Source organism: Micromys minutus, assembly GCF_963924665.1.
Source record: "Micromys minutus genome assembly, chromosome: 10".
NCBI classification, from domain to species: Eukaryota; Metazoa; Chordata; class Mammalia; order Rodentia; family Muridae; genus Micromys; species Micromys minutus.
This window is the reverse complement of record NC_137979.1, coordinates 55,201,257-55,217,467: the sequence shown is the minus strand read 5'-3', so window position 1 is coordinate 55,217,467 and position 16,211 is coordinate 55,201,257. Positions and strand designations below refer to the sequence as shown.

At 46.0% G+C, this 16,211-nt stretch overlaps 2 protein-coding genes across 2 annotated transcripts in view; both read right to left on the bottom strand.

The window, feature by feature from the left end:
- ARSG (arylsulfatase G) overlaps positions 1-4,825 on the bottom strand; it is a 116,858-nt gene extending 112,033 nt beyond the window's left edge. The window contains exon 1 of the mRNA XM_080924198.1: positions 4,694-4,825. The gene's annotated coding sequence lies outside the window, so the exon portion shown is untranslated. The remainder of the gene's footprint in view (positions 1-4,693) is intronic.
- Positions 4,826-7,282: 2,457 nt separating this feature from the next.
- AMZ2 (archaelysin family metallopeptidase 2) lies at positions 7,283-16,002 on the bottom strand. The gene is made up of 9 exons (XM_080922778.1): positions 15,931-16,002; positions 15,373-15,471; positions 14,811-14,965; positions 13,888-14,170; positions 13,170-13,343; positions 12,955-13,083; positions 9,663-9,826; positions 8,892-9,068; positions 7,283-7,952 (listed from the first exon to the last, which is right to left on the bottom strand). Exons 3-9 carry the CDS (start codon positions 14,817-14,819, stop codon positions 7,791-7,793), a joined length of 1,098 nt encoding a protein of 365 aa, XP_080778904.1. The 5' UTR covers positions 14,820-14,965; positions 15,373-15,471; positions 15,931-16,002; the 3' UTR covers positions 7,283-7,790.
- Between the last annotated feature and the right edge of the window lie 209 nt (positions 16,003-16,211).

Here is a 16,211-nt window from a genome sequence, read left to right as displayed (position 1 = left end):
AACCAAATCCAAGAACACATCAAAACATTCATTCACCATGATCAAGTAGGCTTCATCCCAGGGATACAGGGATGGTTCAATATACATACGGAAATCCATCAATATAATACACTATAAAAACAAACTCAAGGAAAAAAACCACATGATCATCTCTTTAGATGCTGAGAAAGCATTTGACAAAATTCAACACCCTTTTATGTGAGAAATCTTGAAAAGATCCCCATCACAAAAGAACACTCATGATATGTACTCACTTATAAATAGACACTAACCCAAAAAAGCTTGAATAACCAATAAACAATTCACACAACTTATGAAGCTCAAAGAAAAGGAAGACCAGAAGGTGGATGCCTCGGTCCTTCTTAGAAGGGAGAACAAAATGCTCATGGGAGGAAATAAAGGGACAAATAGAGGAGCAGGGATTAGAGAAAAGATCATCCAGAAACTGCCTCACCTGGGGATCTACCCCATATGCAGCCACTAAACCCATGCACTATTGCTGATGCCAAGTAGTGCTTCCTGGCAGGAACATGATATGGATGCCTCCTCAGAGGCTCTGCCAGAGCCATACTGATACAGAGGAGGATGCTTGCAGCTAACCATCAGACTGAACATGTGGACTCAAATGAAGGAGCTAGAGAAAGGACTAAAGAAGCTGAAAGGTCTGCAACCCCATGGGAAGAACAAAATTATCAACTAACCAAACCCACCACAGCTCTCAGGGACTAAAAAGCCAACCAATGAGTACACATGGAGAGACCCATGGCCCCAGGTGCATATGCAGCAGAGGATAGCATTTTCTGGCAACAATGGGAGGCCTTTGGTCCAGTGAAGGCTCGTTTTCCCAGTGTAGGGAAATGCCAAGGTGCTGAGGTGGGAGAGGGTGGTTGAGAGAGGGAGCACCTTCATGGAGGCAATGGGAGGGGAGGGGGGAGGGAATTGAGGGATGTGGATAATATCTGAAATGTAAATATAAATATCCAATAAAAATGAAAAAATATTATTAAAAGACTAAACGTGTGAATGAATGAGGTTTATTATCTTTCACTGATTGACAAACCCCTTTGTTATGTAAGTTTTTAAAAATGGTATCTGGGAGTTGGTTACGGGCACTGCTTGCTCTTCCAGAGGGTCTTGAGTTCAGTTCCCAGCAACCACTTGGTGGGCTCATGACCATCTGTCATGGGATCTGACGCCTTCTTCTGGCCTGGAGGCGTACATGCAGATAGAGCACTCATACATAAATAAATCTCGAAAGATTTTTTAAAAAATAATTAAGCAAACAAAACGGTGTCTATTTACAATGATAGCTCAAAAGCCCGGTGACATCATGAAGTGCTTGGTGAGCCACAGCAGGCTGAGAACATTGTTCTCCAAGACCTGAAGATGCGGTTCAAAGTGCCTATCTTGGGTGTATTATACAGCCTGTTAGCTAAAAGGACCAAACACTGATCAGTGAGTAGAGCCCAGAGACAGAAGATGGAAGAAATGAATGCTAAGTAGGTGCATTTTGTGTCAAGCTGGAGTTATCACAGAGAAAGGAGCCTCAGTTGAGGAAATGCCTCCATGAGACCCACCTGTAAGGCATTTTCTCAACTAGTGATCAAGGGGGGAGGGTCCATTGTGGGTGGTGCCATCCCTGGACTGGTAGACCTGAATTCTATGAGAAAGCAGGCTGAGCAAGCCAGGGGAAGCAAGCCAGTGAGTAACATCCCTCCATGGCCTCTGCATCAGCTCCTGCTTCCTGACCTGCTTGAGTTCCAGTCCTGACTTCCTTTGGTGATGAACAGCAATGTGGAAGTGTAAGCTGAATAAACCCTTTCCTCTCCAACTTGCTTCTTGGTCATGATGTTTGTGCAGGAATAGAAACCCTGACTAGGACAGTAGGTATGCAAATGGAGGGTTGTGCAATTAATATCTTACTCGTGCAGATTTAGTTTGAAATTAGTCTGTTTCCTATCTGTGTGTGCTTCCACCTGCCTCTACCCGCAGCCATGCAGCCCCAGCTGGCCCAGCGCTTTCCATGAGTCCCACCTATGCTTAAACTCACACTTCTTTTGCCAGAGCTTTATAAATCCTGGAGTTCTGGGTGTAGAGAACCATGCCTGGAGCCCAACAGATACTTACTGACACATGGAAACTGTGCATAGTTATGGGGCTCAGGGTGACATGTCATTCATTGTATGTACATACACTGGGTAGTGAGGTCAAATCAAAGTAACAGGCATAGCTACCATGGCAGACATCCCACGTCTCTGTGTTGACAGCCTTCCAAGCTCTTCCGATTGGCTGTGTTGCGATACACAGCGGAGCTGGGGATGTGGCTCGGCGGTAAGACACTTGCCCAGCACACGCAGAGACCTGTGCTCAAACCCCAGTACTGCACAGGAGCAAATGAAATAACATCTTGGCTTTTTCTCACTTCTCTTTTTCATTGTGATGGTGCTGGTGCTGAAACCCAAGGGTTTCACAAATGTTAGACTTGTACTCTTATCACTGAGGGATATCCACACCCGTAATTCATTTTGTGTGCGTGATGGCTTGTTAATAACATTTAACACACACACACACACACACACACACACACACACACACACACCAGGGGTAAGGGATAAAATTGTGGCTGAGCATCTGATACACAAGACGCACGGTGTCTTCAACATTTTCCACAGCTCATGGGTCTGACTTTTTAAAATCTTCAGTGCTTAAAAAAAAAAATGCCACTCCTTTCTCCTAAGAACTCAGTACAAAGTGTCAGAAGTCTATTTAGGGCCATTGAGACACTGTCAGAAATTCTGTCCTAATGTCAAGCCAAAATTCATCACACAATTTTTTTTCAATGAAACTTAAGTCAGCCACTCAAATAGAAACCACTAAAAGAAATTCAACATCATAAAATCTAAAATATACAAACTTGATACACTCTGAGGAAAGACTATAGAAAAAATATTAACTGTTTCCTACAGCTAAACTATGGCGTTTCTAATAGAGCAGAAGATTTTGTCTACACAGACTTTACCTAGGAGAGTCTGGAATCGCAGCTGAGGCCTTTGAGGGAGTTTTCACTGGAGATGTGTAATATGGATGTCATTGTGTGTTCAGATTCAGGGATGCAGTGTGACACAGATGTGACCTTCCAGAAACACCTTAATTCATTACACATTTGATTTTGAATTCATTTTTGGTCACTGAACTTTTAGTTTTAAAGGTACTTTTAAGAGGGTATTTTGCCTGCATGTGTTAATGTGCAACAAATGCATGCAGTGCCCAGGGAGGACAGAAGAGGGCGCTGGATACCCTGGAACTGAAGTTACAGCTGGTTGTGGGCCACCATGAAGGTGATGGGAATTAAACCCAGGTCTTCTGAAAGAGCAGCCAAGGTTCCTAACTGCTGATCCACCTCTCCAGCTTTAATTGCTCTTTCTTCCTTCCTTCCTTCCTTCCTTCTTTCCTTTCTTTTTTAATACATCAACAGTTTAAGACTAGACAATTTCTACATTTGTAATCTCACAACTTAGCTTTCCCAAACTGAAATACATTCAAACTAATGGCAGGCCACAAAGGCAAAACAAACAAACAAACCAACAAATACCCTACAAATCAGAAATGGGTGTGAATGCCCGTGATCTGAGCTCTGGGGAGTCTAAGGCAGGAGGATTGGTATAAGGTTGAGACCAGCTTAGAGCCACATAGCGAGTTTGAGGACAGTCCAGGCTACACAGTAAGACTCTCTCTCAAACAAAAGCAGGAAGAAAGGAGGGCAGGGAGAGAGGGAGGGAGAGAAGAATCCTCATGGGTGCCCACTGGGCTCTGAAGCAAAGGCTCTCCTGTGCTACACTGAGCTTGCACATCCAGAAGACCTGTGTGATGTGGCCCCCACCTCCGCCTTTCTCCACTGCTGCCTCAGTCTTGACTCCATCTTCCCGAATGGACTCTAGGGTGGTGTGACTCCTCAGCTGCGCTGTCCAGGACAGTACCACAGTCACACAGGGCAGCCAGCTAGAGTTGAGATAGCTGATGATATGTTTTTGAAGACTTGGTAAGAAAAACGAATTAAGGGCTCAGCGGTTAGGAGCACTAACTGCTCTTCCAGAGGCCCCGAGTTCAAATCCTAGCAACCACATAGTGGCTCACAACCATCTATAATGAGATCTGATGCTCTCTTCTGGTGTGTCTGAAGATAGCTACAGTGTGCTTATATATAATAAATAAAATAAATCTTAAAAAAAAAGAAAAACAAATTAAAGACTCAATTCGTACCGTGTTACGTGTTGGGATGGTGTTTTAGTGGCTCTGGAATAAATGTTACTGAAATTAATTTCAGCAGCTTCTTTCTCTGCTAGTCAGAGGGGTTACTGGACAGTTAAAATGACACGCGTGGCGTGGCTTGTGGTCCTTTTCTATTGGACAGAGTTGTTCCAAATAAAAGAATGCAAGTGTGTGTGTGTGTGTGTGTGTGTGTGTGTGTGCACGCGCACGCGCGTGCGTACCCACTAATTTGTATGCAAGAGTTACACTCCCCCAACACGATATTCGAGTTTTTAGCAGAAGAGCTTTGCAAGTTTTCTAAAGTAGAACGGATTCCACCCGCGGTTCAGGTACGGTGCCATCCAGACCGACCAAGTCCGGGTTGTGGGAGTGGGGGTGGCCGCGGCCTCCCTGCAGTAGGGTGCGTCAGGCTTTGGTGGTTTACCTGGGTTCCCTATGCCCGCAGGCTAAACTGCCAACTCCGCTCTCCTCGCAGGGTTGGCCACAGGTGTCGCCCGCCGCCACCGGCAGAGGCAGATCCGTGCGAGGGACGGGCTCCGGGGCGCATCTGGGGACAGCGACGCGCTTCCTGCCGGGGAAGGGCCCGATCGCCGGCAATAGCAGTCCGGCGGCTGCCTGCTTGGATTTTTTTTTTTTTTTTTTTTTTTTTTTTTTTTTATCACTGGGACTTTGGAGAGGAAACGACCAACAACCCGGGCCGTCAGTTCCTCGAGGGGTTTGAGATGAGTCATAGCCCCATGTCGGGGAAATGCATGCTTTGAAAAGCAAGCACTTTTGATCCCAAGCCCAGGAGAGGCGCCCAGGAGGCAGGATGTCAGAACAAGGCCGGTCTGAACTACTTAGTGAAAATTGGTCCCAAAGAACCAGTAGGAATGGGATAATGTAGATAAGTCCAAACGGAACCAAAATCTTTGCCATTGCTTCTGTCTGGCCGTCTCTACTAAGTTTTCGTGGACTGAGATAGCAACATTTGATCCTTCCCTTGATCCGGTGTGTGGGTGGTGGTGATGGGGGGGTGTCCCTTTTAGGGGTATGTTAGGGCTTGTGACGTAAACAAATGGTATTTCAAAGTCTCTTATTTCTAAGACGGTATTTAGGCATTGGGAAATTATTCTCATCAAATAGTTAAATCCACGTGCAGAGCAAAGCCTGCTTGGATTCCTGGCTAGTGTAAAGTGTGTGTGTGGCTGAGCTTTGAACCCAGGCTCTCCTGCTTTCTGGGGAAGCAACAGTACCATTGAGGCGCAGTTACAGTACATTAGACACATTCCTCACAGTCTACCCCCATCCCCCCGTTTTTACTGTGTGAGCTCCACTGGGGAGAGCTGGCTCTCTCCTTCCACTTTGTGGGTCCCCAGGATCAGACTCAAGTTGTTAGGCTTGTTGGCAGCTACCCTCACCTGCTGAGCCCTCTCACCAATCCCTAAATTCTGTGTTTTAAATAACCCTAAAAAATCCTCCAAAAGTCTACACAACCTAGTTTGTTAAAGCATTGTCTATTGCTTAATAAATGCTTATACATAAATTTAGCTGCTCCATCCCATTTTCATCAAGAGTAATTTCTTCCAAAAGGTTTATTCCTAGTTCCTTGGCTCAAATGGACTTTGTATTTTTTCCCCGTTTTTTTTTGAGACATGGTTTCTCTGCACAACCCTGCTTGTCCTGGAACTCACTCTATAGACCAGGCTGGCCTCGAACTCAGAGATTTACCTGCCTCTGCCTCCCAAGTGCTGAGATTAAAGGCCTGCAGCACCACACCCACCTTCAAATGGATTTCTAATCTTGCCTGGATAATTATAATCCCCTAGCTTTTAACCTGGGCAAATCTGTTCTAGGTTTATGACTAATGTTGACCCACAGAATTGATTTTACTTGGTGGGACAGTTAAAGAAAACGGTACAAGGGGGGGATAATTAAGAGAAATTATTCAAGGAGGGATTACATTTCACAAACACAACCTGTGAAGCCCACCCGCTTCTTTTCAGCATTAGGACCAGGAACAGTCTCCAACCAATGCCAGTGACAAGCTGCCATTTTCAAAGCGGCCTTACAGGTTTAACCAAGAAAGCAAAAGGACACTGCTTCAGTTCTCAACATGCTTTTAATGACACGGCGTAAATCACAATGACTTCATTCAGGTTTCAAATGGAAACAGCTCAGGCGGTCAAAGGCTTGCCATGTAAGCAGAGGCCCACGCATGATGCCCAGTGCCCACGGGGTGGGGGTGAGGAAAGCAGGCAGATGGGTCCCTGAGGTTCATTGGACAGTCAGGCCGGCCTAATTGCTGAGTGATACCTGAAGTTGTCCTTCAGCGCCCCCCCCCTCTGCTCCTCACCCTGCCCCAGCATTAAAATAAATAAATAAATAGATAAATAGATAGATAAATAAATAAATAAATAACTAGAAGAGAAAGTCTTACCTTAAGGATAAAATAGGAACGTGGGAAGCCGGGGACCAGAGATGTTGCCCAACTGTAGAGTGCTAAGCTTGCACAAGGCCCTGGCACACACCTTCAGTCCCAGCTCTTTACAGGCAGAGGCAGGGGATCTATCTCTATGCCTTCAAGGCCAGCCAGGGCTACTTAAAATGGCCCTGTCTCCAATGACACAGGACGACCTAACAAATAACAAACACAGCAGGACATGGTACCAGACCACTGGCAAATAACTCTGTTTTCTAAGATGCATCCGTCTCACAGATTGGTTGAGCCTGAGGTTGTCGACCTGCTCACCACAACTCACTGATGCCCAGGCTGACAGACCACACAGGTGTTCTTGGCATCCTGACAGGTAAGTAATCCATTCGCTCCCTTATTCAAACATGTCACAGTGCAATGAAGTAGGCGAAACACTGTAAGAACAAACTTGGGTTCCACCTAGCCCTATAGAATGGGTGCAACCCACACAGACATAAGCACCAATAGTCATCTGTAAAGGCCTGACACAGCCATTAGTTACAGCCCCGCCCCGCCCCCTCCCTCCCCTCCCCCCTCCCTCCCCCAGCTGCTGGGGGAGTGGACACTGCTGTTCTCACTGCTGAGAACTGATATAAGCCACCTCTTCCTGCAGGGACCCACTCAGAAACGGCCAGGAGAGAACCAAGGGCACCCATGGGTCAGAAGGATGCCAGCCTGTCCAAGGTCAAGGCCCTGGTGACTTGGCTGTGCCTCACAAGGGGCAGCATCTCTTCTCAAAGGAAAAGCAGTCTGGAAAAGTGCCGATTCATTCCTAGGGTCACACGGTGATTTTTAAAGTATTTATTTGCTTACCATCTGCCTTCACCTGATCCTATCTGAAGGTGGAAATGATGAGGCTCTTGCCACAGACCAGCTAGCAAGACCGGAGAGAAAGGCAGAGAGGTTTCTGTTGTTCTTAGTGAACCTTGTTCCAGGGGCTTCAGACAAGTTGTAGTCTGTCCCCCGGCCTCAGCACAGACTCAGCAGATGGTTTATTCATGAAGAACTCTACCCACAAACACCTAGTGCGCCAATATTTATTTCAGCTACTCCTGCCTAAAAGTCCTTATTTTTCAAGAACAGCAATGCATCTGATGATCCATTCTCTCCAGTCCTTAAAGGCTTCCACGGGTTTCGGCAAATGCGCATGTTCAGAACCTTCAGAACCACTTTCCGGAGCTGCTCCTGACTCGTCACAAGACTCCTCGTCGATCCACTTCACCAGGGCCTTGAAAAACACACACACTGCACTTTAACCAGCACCAGTGCCTTGAAAAACACACACACTGCACTTTAACCAGCACCAGGGCTGCTTGGAGAAATCTTGGCTCAAAAGACAAAAAGCAAAACAAAGCAAAGATAAGCAGGAAATAGTAAAACAATCTCAGTCTCCACAACTGCCATAACATCTGCAGTTTGTGTGAGTTCAAGACACCCAGCTTGGACCCAGACTATAGAGAACACAACGCAAACAGTGGTCAGAGAGCTGGGTCCCTCAGTGTAGGGATTACAGCTCTGGCCATCATGAGAGGGCTTTCTGACTGTTTTGGATTTATTTACATGGCTGAGAGGGAGGGAGGCACACTATGACACGAGTGTAGAGGTCAGACGAGAATTTGCAGAAGACAATTTTCCTCCCACTAAGGGCTCAGGGATGTGACTCCTGTCTTCATACTGTGGGGACTGTGGGGCTTGGGGACAAGGCACCTTTACTGAGGGAGATGTCTCTTCCACCCTAATGGAGGGTTTTAAAGGGGTATGTTCTTTTACATAGTGCGTTCGGTGTGAACATGAATAGGTGTTTTTTTTCTTTATACACTGAAGCAGAGTTTCTCTCCATGAACCCAAAGCTTACTAGTCTGCAAGTCTGGCTAGCCAGTGTGCTTCTGGGAGTCTGTTTCCACATCCCATGCAACAGGACTACGGGAGGGCAATTATGTGGCTTCTAGGGACCCACACTCTGGTTCTCATGCTTTCGTGGCAAGTCAGCAAATGACCCACCCACTGAGCCATCCTGCCTGCCTTCTTTATACTTTTTTATACCACAGTTTCCTGCTGATCTTTACCTAATTTCCTCTGATAAATCATAGCTCTAAAGGACCTAATAGGAAACGCCCTTTGTGACTTAGCCGGCCGCCCCCCTCATCTTTGCACCCTTCCCTCTTACTTTGTATCTCTCCAAAATATTGAAGCCTATGGCGCTCTGCAGCTTGCGTAAGCAGATAGGGCAGACATTCAGAGGGCGCCGGTCAGACTCCTCCAGGTGATTGGAGCCTTGCATTAAGCACGCAAGCCACTGGCAGTGGCGCAGCCCCAGTATGTGTCCGATCTCATGGGTTAAAGTCTGCAAGACATTCATGTCGCCGCTCTGTGATGCTATCATCGGCAATTACTCAACAGGCCCCCTCCCCCTGACGCAAGAAACAGATTTACAGGGATTAACACTATCACCACCATCACCAAAACTTCTGCCCAGACTATCTACACTTAGTAATGATCACTTCCTCAATTTCCCCGGACCAGGGTTTCCCCTTTGGCTGGCAGATCCATGTGTGGGAGCCCACACAAGTGGGTGCTGCCCACTCGATGACAGTATAGTGACGTATATTTGACCGTCAAAATGTGGTGACGCATGCCTGTCGTCCCTGTGCTCAGGAGGCTGAGACAGGATAGTAAGTTTGCTTTAAGCCAGTAGGGTCCTAACAGTTCAAATTTTGGGCCCCTTCACCCCAGAGACAGATTCAGTAGCTCTCAGGGAAGGGGCCTGATGTGCATGCCAGAGAGCACACGTGTTTACCCCCCCCAACCCACCCCCATGAACATACTCTTGATATGCATGTCTAGGAAGGGCACCTCTCAAGCCTACAAATAATCCTGGGGAAAGTAAAACTTCCATCTAAAAAACTTTTAAAAAGAAAGATTTTTCTAAGCAACTGACCTTACAGGATCGCAACAGCAAAACACTAGTGATTTCGGGAATGTAATAGTTATCAAAAATGGAATAGTCACTGGAAGATGTTCGCTGGGGAGTCTTCACACTGCCCTCATATTTCGACGTGTAGAAATCCTTGCCATACCTGGCAAAGCTGAATATTCCCACACCTACAAAGAGAGTCCAGGCAAAGGTAGGTAAGACACAAAGGGAAGACCAAGAAAGTACTCAGACATCTGGCCAGGCAGTGCACATCTGGATTGTTTCCACGCCACTGAAAATACTTCAAAGATTTGCTGACATGAAGAACGTTTGTCCCAGACGTCCCTATCAAGATCTTTACCTGCCAACTCATTTTCCCTGCCCTAGAAAGTGCACTGCAGGGAGAGGGGCTCGGCAGGTCCAGTCCCTCCCTGAGGACAGGCTGACGGAGACATTTTCCTCACTGGGGTGGCCACAGCTAAGGTGCTTGGGCTCCTTTAATAACCCCTTGTTCACACTCCTATATATAAACATACTTACATTCACTGATTTACACACTCACACACTCTCTCACAACTCTCTCTCACACACACACACTCTCACACACACATACACACTCTCTCACACAAATACACACTCACACACACACACACACACAGGGCGGGGGAGTAGAAAGGGACTATTTGAGAAGAGGAAGGGAATCAAAAGGAGTGGGAGGGGCAGCGGGGAGGAATGGGGATGGGGAGGTGAATATGATCCAAGTACATTATATACATGTATAAATAAGTAATAATGAATCCCACTATTAAATAAAATTGAGACATGCTAATAAAAACATATTAAAAAAACAGAAACATCAAAGGATGGTTGAATACTAGAGAAACTGGAGGTTTCAAAGAGTTTCTCCTCAAAAAAAGAACCTTCACTCAGTCCAAGTCAAGTACTCCAAAAGAGCCAAGAGAAAACAGTCACCGTTTTGCCATTAGGAGCACAAAGGCAGGCTCTGCCTCACCATCAGTGAGTTTCTGGCTTTCCCTACAGTAGCACCAGCTGTCCTTCCTGCCAGTCTGTAGAGAGAAGAGCCTCTCCTCCTCTATTTCCTTTTCAATAGCACAGGAGGTAAGTGACAGGTGGCCAGGGGAAAACACCCTAGCGGCTGATTTCCTGTGTGAGACCACAGAAGTCTACTGAGGTCTGTCAATTGTTACTGTTAAAGACTATGTGTGTCAGTTACCAGGGCTGAAGCCCAGAGACTCAAGCACACAAAGACTGTTTCCATCTTATGAATGTTTGTTTGTTTTTGTGTGCTAGGGAGTAAGGCCAGGGCCCTGTGCACACCAAGCAAGTCTTCCACTAAGCTCATGAAACTTTTATTTGTAAGTAAGTAAATTCAGTAATTTTGTGCAATTTAACCTTATCACCTTCAGGAACTGCAGCTTGATGTTTGAAATTTAGGGAAAGAGTATCCTAAAATAAAAAGCAAATCTACTCATGGATCACAAGGGACCTGCTTTGTTCTGACCTGTTAGACAGAACATTTTAAATGTTTCTCTATTTAAAAACAGTCTCTTCTCTTAAAGGAAACCAGGCTACTTGTGGTAAAATACACTCATTTCATGTCAGATCAATTGCTGCCCTGACCCGTCTTGTTTTATGTCATGTAATATTCTTAAAACTTAACCCCAAGGCAAAAAATTAATTAAAATAGAAACAGTTTGGGTAATGTTTCCTGACCCACTCCCCTCAAAATGCACATAAAAATTAACTAGAGGTATTTAGGTCAGTGGTTTTGCAACTGGTTTTGCATTTATTTTTAATGTTTTCATTTCTATCGTATTACTAAAAGGGGACATCCAATAAAAACACACAGCAGGATAATAACCCAAGACTTCAAAAAGAGCATGCTGGGAGAACCCAGGGTGCTAAAGGACCGGGAGATGGGGCACTGTGGATAAAGTAATGAAAGAAGAGCCAGCCCTGGCCCACCTCTAACACAAATATCTGTCAGGGGAAGCCCCTGCCCCAAAGCCTCAGTCTGGCATACATCCAAAAAACCCATCAGCTCTCTCCAGCCCTTGTACTCACAGGATGTTTACACCCACTCCCCTCAGGTTACTACTGGTCCTTTCCCTTCCAGTCTGCCTTAGATCGTGTGGTGTGTGTGTGCATGCATATGTGTATGTGTGTGTGTGTGTGTGTGAAGCTAGACAGAGGAGAGCAAAATTAGAGGAAAGAGAACAAAGTAGAGAAATGGGGGAGAAAAAGAAAGAAAATAAAAAGAAGAAACTGACTCACTTGCAGACCTCTAATATTGCAAGGCCGTTTCTAACGAGTTACAGTTTATTGTGTCCCCAGAGGAGGTTTAGGTTGCTTTTCTTTCCTTTATTCTCATCTTTTTTTATTCTTTTTGACAGGTAATAATGCTGTATAGCTCAGGCTAGCCTCAACCTTATGATCTTTCTTCTCTGCCTCCCCAGTGCTGAAATCACAGGCATGTGCCCCAATGCCAGCAAAAGTTTAGGTTTCTTTCTGTTGCTGTTTTATGTTTGGTTGGGCCATTTGGGACAAGGTATTTGTAGCCCAGACAGACCTTAAAGTCACTAGGTAGCTGAGGCTACCCTTGAACTCTTGCCTCCACCTCCCAAGTGCTCCAATTATAGGACCATGTTACCACAAGGAGCCCAAAGATGGTTTTCTAAGCAAGCACTCTACCACCGAGTTACATCCCAAATCTTAAGGGAAAAAATAATAAAGCCATGTATAGGTTGAAAAAGAAAATATGTACTTATATATTGGCGTATGGCTATTCCATCTGTCCTATATTGGAAGTGAAAAATCAACCAGCAAGGACTAGGGGTGCATGTAACTCAGTAGCAGAGCCTTTGGCTTCATCCAGGACACGAAGACACACGGACTGTGCATGCATGCTCACACACCTTAGAACGAGCAAGAGTTTTACACGTGTTAACATAGCTCAAATCTCCTCAAACTGTTCAATTGTCTTGCTAATACATAACTTAAACTCCCCCGCTGTGGAGCTGAGAGTCTGAAAAGGTACCAGGCATCTCAAGCACCAGGACAGGAACTGTTCTGCAAACTGTCTCCAAATGACTCCAAGTAGCGTTCCTTCGTTCCTTCGGCAGCCAGCGTCCCTCAAAGCACACTGCCCACTACAGCATGCGTGGCAGGCACCTCAGAAAATACCAGTTCTGATTATTGAAACTATTACTGGTTAGATGTTTTTTTTCCTGCTCTTTGGGTATCCTCGAATCCCCTCAAGCTGAACAACATCAAAAACAGTAACAAAAGGGAATACCACTTGACAAGGAGGCCTGCCCAAAGACGAAGTTCCACGAGTCCCGAGGGTAAAGATCAATCATCGTTATCCCCACGATGCAGAAGGCATCTTCAGGTTTATTATTCTTCAAGAATGCCAGGATGTGCCCTATTTCAAAAGAAACGCACGCGTAAGATACACCCCACACACGTGTCCTTCCGGCTGCTTTCCGGCTGCACAGCTGCCTCACTTGCCTGTATGGATCTGCAGGTTCTGTGTGTGCTCATTTACTCTAAAGGAACACTTGGTTGCAGAGACTGAAACTGGTTCTAAGAACTTCACCTTCAAACCATAGAAAAATGCTTCACAGTAGCCCTTGAGCCATTTCACATATTCTTCATTGATAACTCTGGTGTTGCTTAGAGAGCCTAATGGTGTGGAGGAAGAGAGAAAATTAAGACAGTCTTTAAAATGACAGAAACATTCTACCCCTATTCCATAAGCTGTCTGGCATTAGAAACAGAATTCCCTGTAAAATCTAAACACAATCAGTCATCCATGACATGAAGTCAAAAGGTAACAATTTCACTGCTAAGTCACTTTGGCTACAAAATTCCTACATTGAAGGGACTGTCCACAGCATTCGTACACAGGGCCAAGATGGCTCAGCAGGGAAAGGACAATCTCACTGGGAGCAGAGAACCGGCTCTACAAAAGCTGTCCTTTGTCAGATGCTCAATTTAGCACGTGTGTGTCCCCTCCCACACCATACACACGTTCATAATACTTTTAATTATCACATATAATAGCTAACATACTTAGAGCCCTGGCTTCAATTCCTAACACAACAACACCAGAAAGAGAAGTCATTAAAAATCACTTGAATTAGGTCACCAGCCCACTTCCCCGAGTACCCCCAAGTGAGGGCACTACTGAAAGCCAAACTGAAACCCTCACGTTCCCAGCCCGTACCAATGGACTGAATGTAGATGATGTGTTTCTTTGGACAGGGTGCCTTTCTGTAGCGGTCGGAGAAAAACTGTTCGAAGTCTTGGGGCGCCTCGGGGTGGGAGGAGATCCAGTCTGACTGGGAGTGCACAGTGATTGGCTCGAACAGGTTAGTGCTCGGCTGGAAGGCTTCGTTCATTAACCGTTGCTCCCCGGCGTCTAACTTCTTGTACTGAGACACGAGCACCGGGTTGTTTGAGAGGAGAGCTGTTTTCAGTGTGTGTTCAGAGTGACGCAGGACCTGCATCTGCCAAGAAAGAGGGAAAAGAGAAAAGAAAAAGAAAACACAAGAAGACAGATATAAATGTCAGCCATCTATACCAAGGACTACCCCATCCTTCAAATACATCTCTAGCTTCTCTCAAGAATAAATGACCTGTTGCTAATGTCTTCAAATGCCACACTTAAAGAGTGCTTTTTCCCCATGTCCAATCAATCAGTTTATTGGGGAAAGTACCTAAAGAGTTAAAAGGGAAACCATTACATCCATTCTTGCATCTCCAACCAAAAGGTTACTTTCCACCCTAATAGCAACCTGTAAGTTAGGCATAGTGGGGACACCTGTAAACTAGAGAGACAGGCGGGAGAGACTGAAAGTTGATACTCAGCCTGAATTATATAGCAGCATTGTCTCAAAAACAGTAACTAACAGCCTGAACAAAATGAAAAAAACATAAAACAACAAAAAACTATGGGAGATTCCTAAAGCCTACCACTCACAACGTTCTCTGACATTTGACAATAATCATAAGTCTTGGGCCACACGAGCAACACGTCCCTTCTAGTGTTATTTGGGGATAATCAATAGTGAAGAGAAGTAATGTAAGTGCACAGCCCTGTTACTTAACTGCATGTTGGCAAGATACATCTCAGCCCCTTCAGCTTACCTTGTCCATCACAAACCACTGGGGGAGATCTAAGATGACCAATGAGACTCCAGATTCATGGTGACTGGGCTTTTCCCATTCATATCAAGTCCCTATGTGGCGCATTCATCTTTCACATCAAGATGTTCACATTAAGCCGATGTTCCACCATGAGGCTTTTTGAGTTAGAAAAGAAAAAATGATGAAGATTTCTGTCCAGTCAGTTTGGGTTGTCTCATTAAGGGTCTTTTCAGTTTTTGGTTGGTTGGCTGTTTTTTAGTTTTTTGTTTTGTTTTGTTTTTTGTTGTTTTGTTTTGTTTTGTTTTGTTTTTTTTGAGGGAATAGGGTTTCTCTGTATTTCTCAGTTTATTTTTAACAACTGATTTTGAAATTTAAGCTATTCCTGTGCTCTGTGAACTCTGAATTCTGGAGCTTCAAGAGGGTGGCACAAACCAAAAAGGATTCTATTGTCTACATTGTGAGTTTAGGTCATCTGGGCTGAAATTTTAGTTTTACGGGATGAAATTTAAAACAAAACAAAACAGGAAAAAAAAAGTCATCGTAGCCCCCTTTGTCTACCTACCTTTATAAAGGAGAAACCTCCTGTTGCTGTTTTTCCATTTAAGTTTTTCTAAGGACATGCATGTCTGGCAAAGGGGTGTGGAGAGCGGGCGCCTTCACCCTAGTAAAAGAAACAGAGTGGAAGGTCAGAAGGTCTCCACATCCTAGTCCACTGAGGATGTTGACGCTGAAGAAATGTGCAGGGAGTCATCGGACAGTCACTGCAGGGACTGAGGGCCTAGGATGCTTCGGTTCTGTCATCAGAACATCCCACGCAAAGGGGATCTCGCCACACCGGCTAGCTGGTTGCCCATAGCAACTTGCACTTGGGGCTTGGCCAGAGCAGACGCCACCCAGTCTCTGCTTGAGTGAACAATGGGGGCCTCCCCGGAACTCAGAGTTCGCCTCTTCTACCCGGGGAGCCACCGGAAAGGCCCGCGTCGTTCCCAGGAGACATCCTGCCCCCGAAGTCCCCTCTGCTTCCGCCGCAGCCATCCCTCCCACATCCGCCCCTCCCCAACGATCAAGACCTTCCTCCTCCTCCCCGGCCCTAGCCCGACGGTTCCTCCTCCACCCTCACCAGGACAGGCCTCTAGGCCGCCCTTAAGGTCCCACGGTGGTCCTAGCGCGCATGCGCGTCGCGCGGACGCACCTCGCCCTGTCACGCATGCCCCGCCCACACCGCCCACAGGATGCGTCTCCCCGCCCCTTAATCATCGCCCCGCCCCCATCTGTACTCTTCCCTCCTAGGGCTCCTCCTCCAAACACTGAGCCCGCCCCACTCCTCTAGAGAGGCCCCGCCCGTTTGCTGTAACCCCGCCTCGAAGGCGTGGTTCCCGTCCATTTCACAGCACTCGGGCT

Excerpts from the sequence above, each read along its gene's own strand:
- AMZ2 (XM_080922778.1), bottom strand. Across the intron at positions 13,344-13,887 it reads CATCTACATTCAGTCCATTG|GCTCTCTAAGCAACACCAGA; the intron begins GTACGGGCTGGG and ends CCACACCATTAG. Across the intron at positions 9,827-12,954 it reads GCAGGCCTCCTTGTCAAGTG|GTGTGGGAATATTCAGCTTT; the intron begins GTATTCCCTTTT and ends CTCTCTTTGTAG.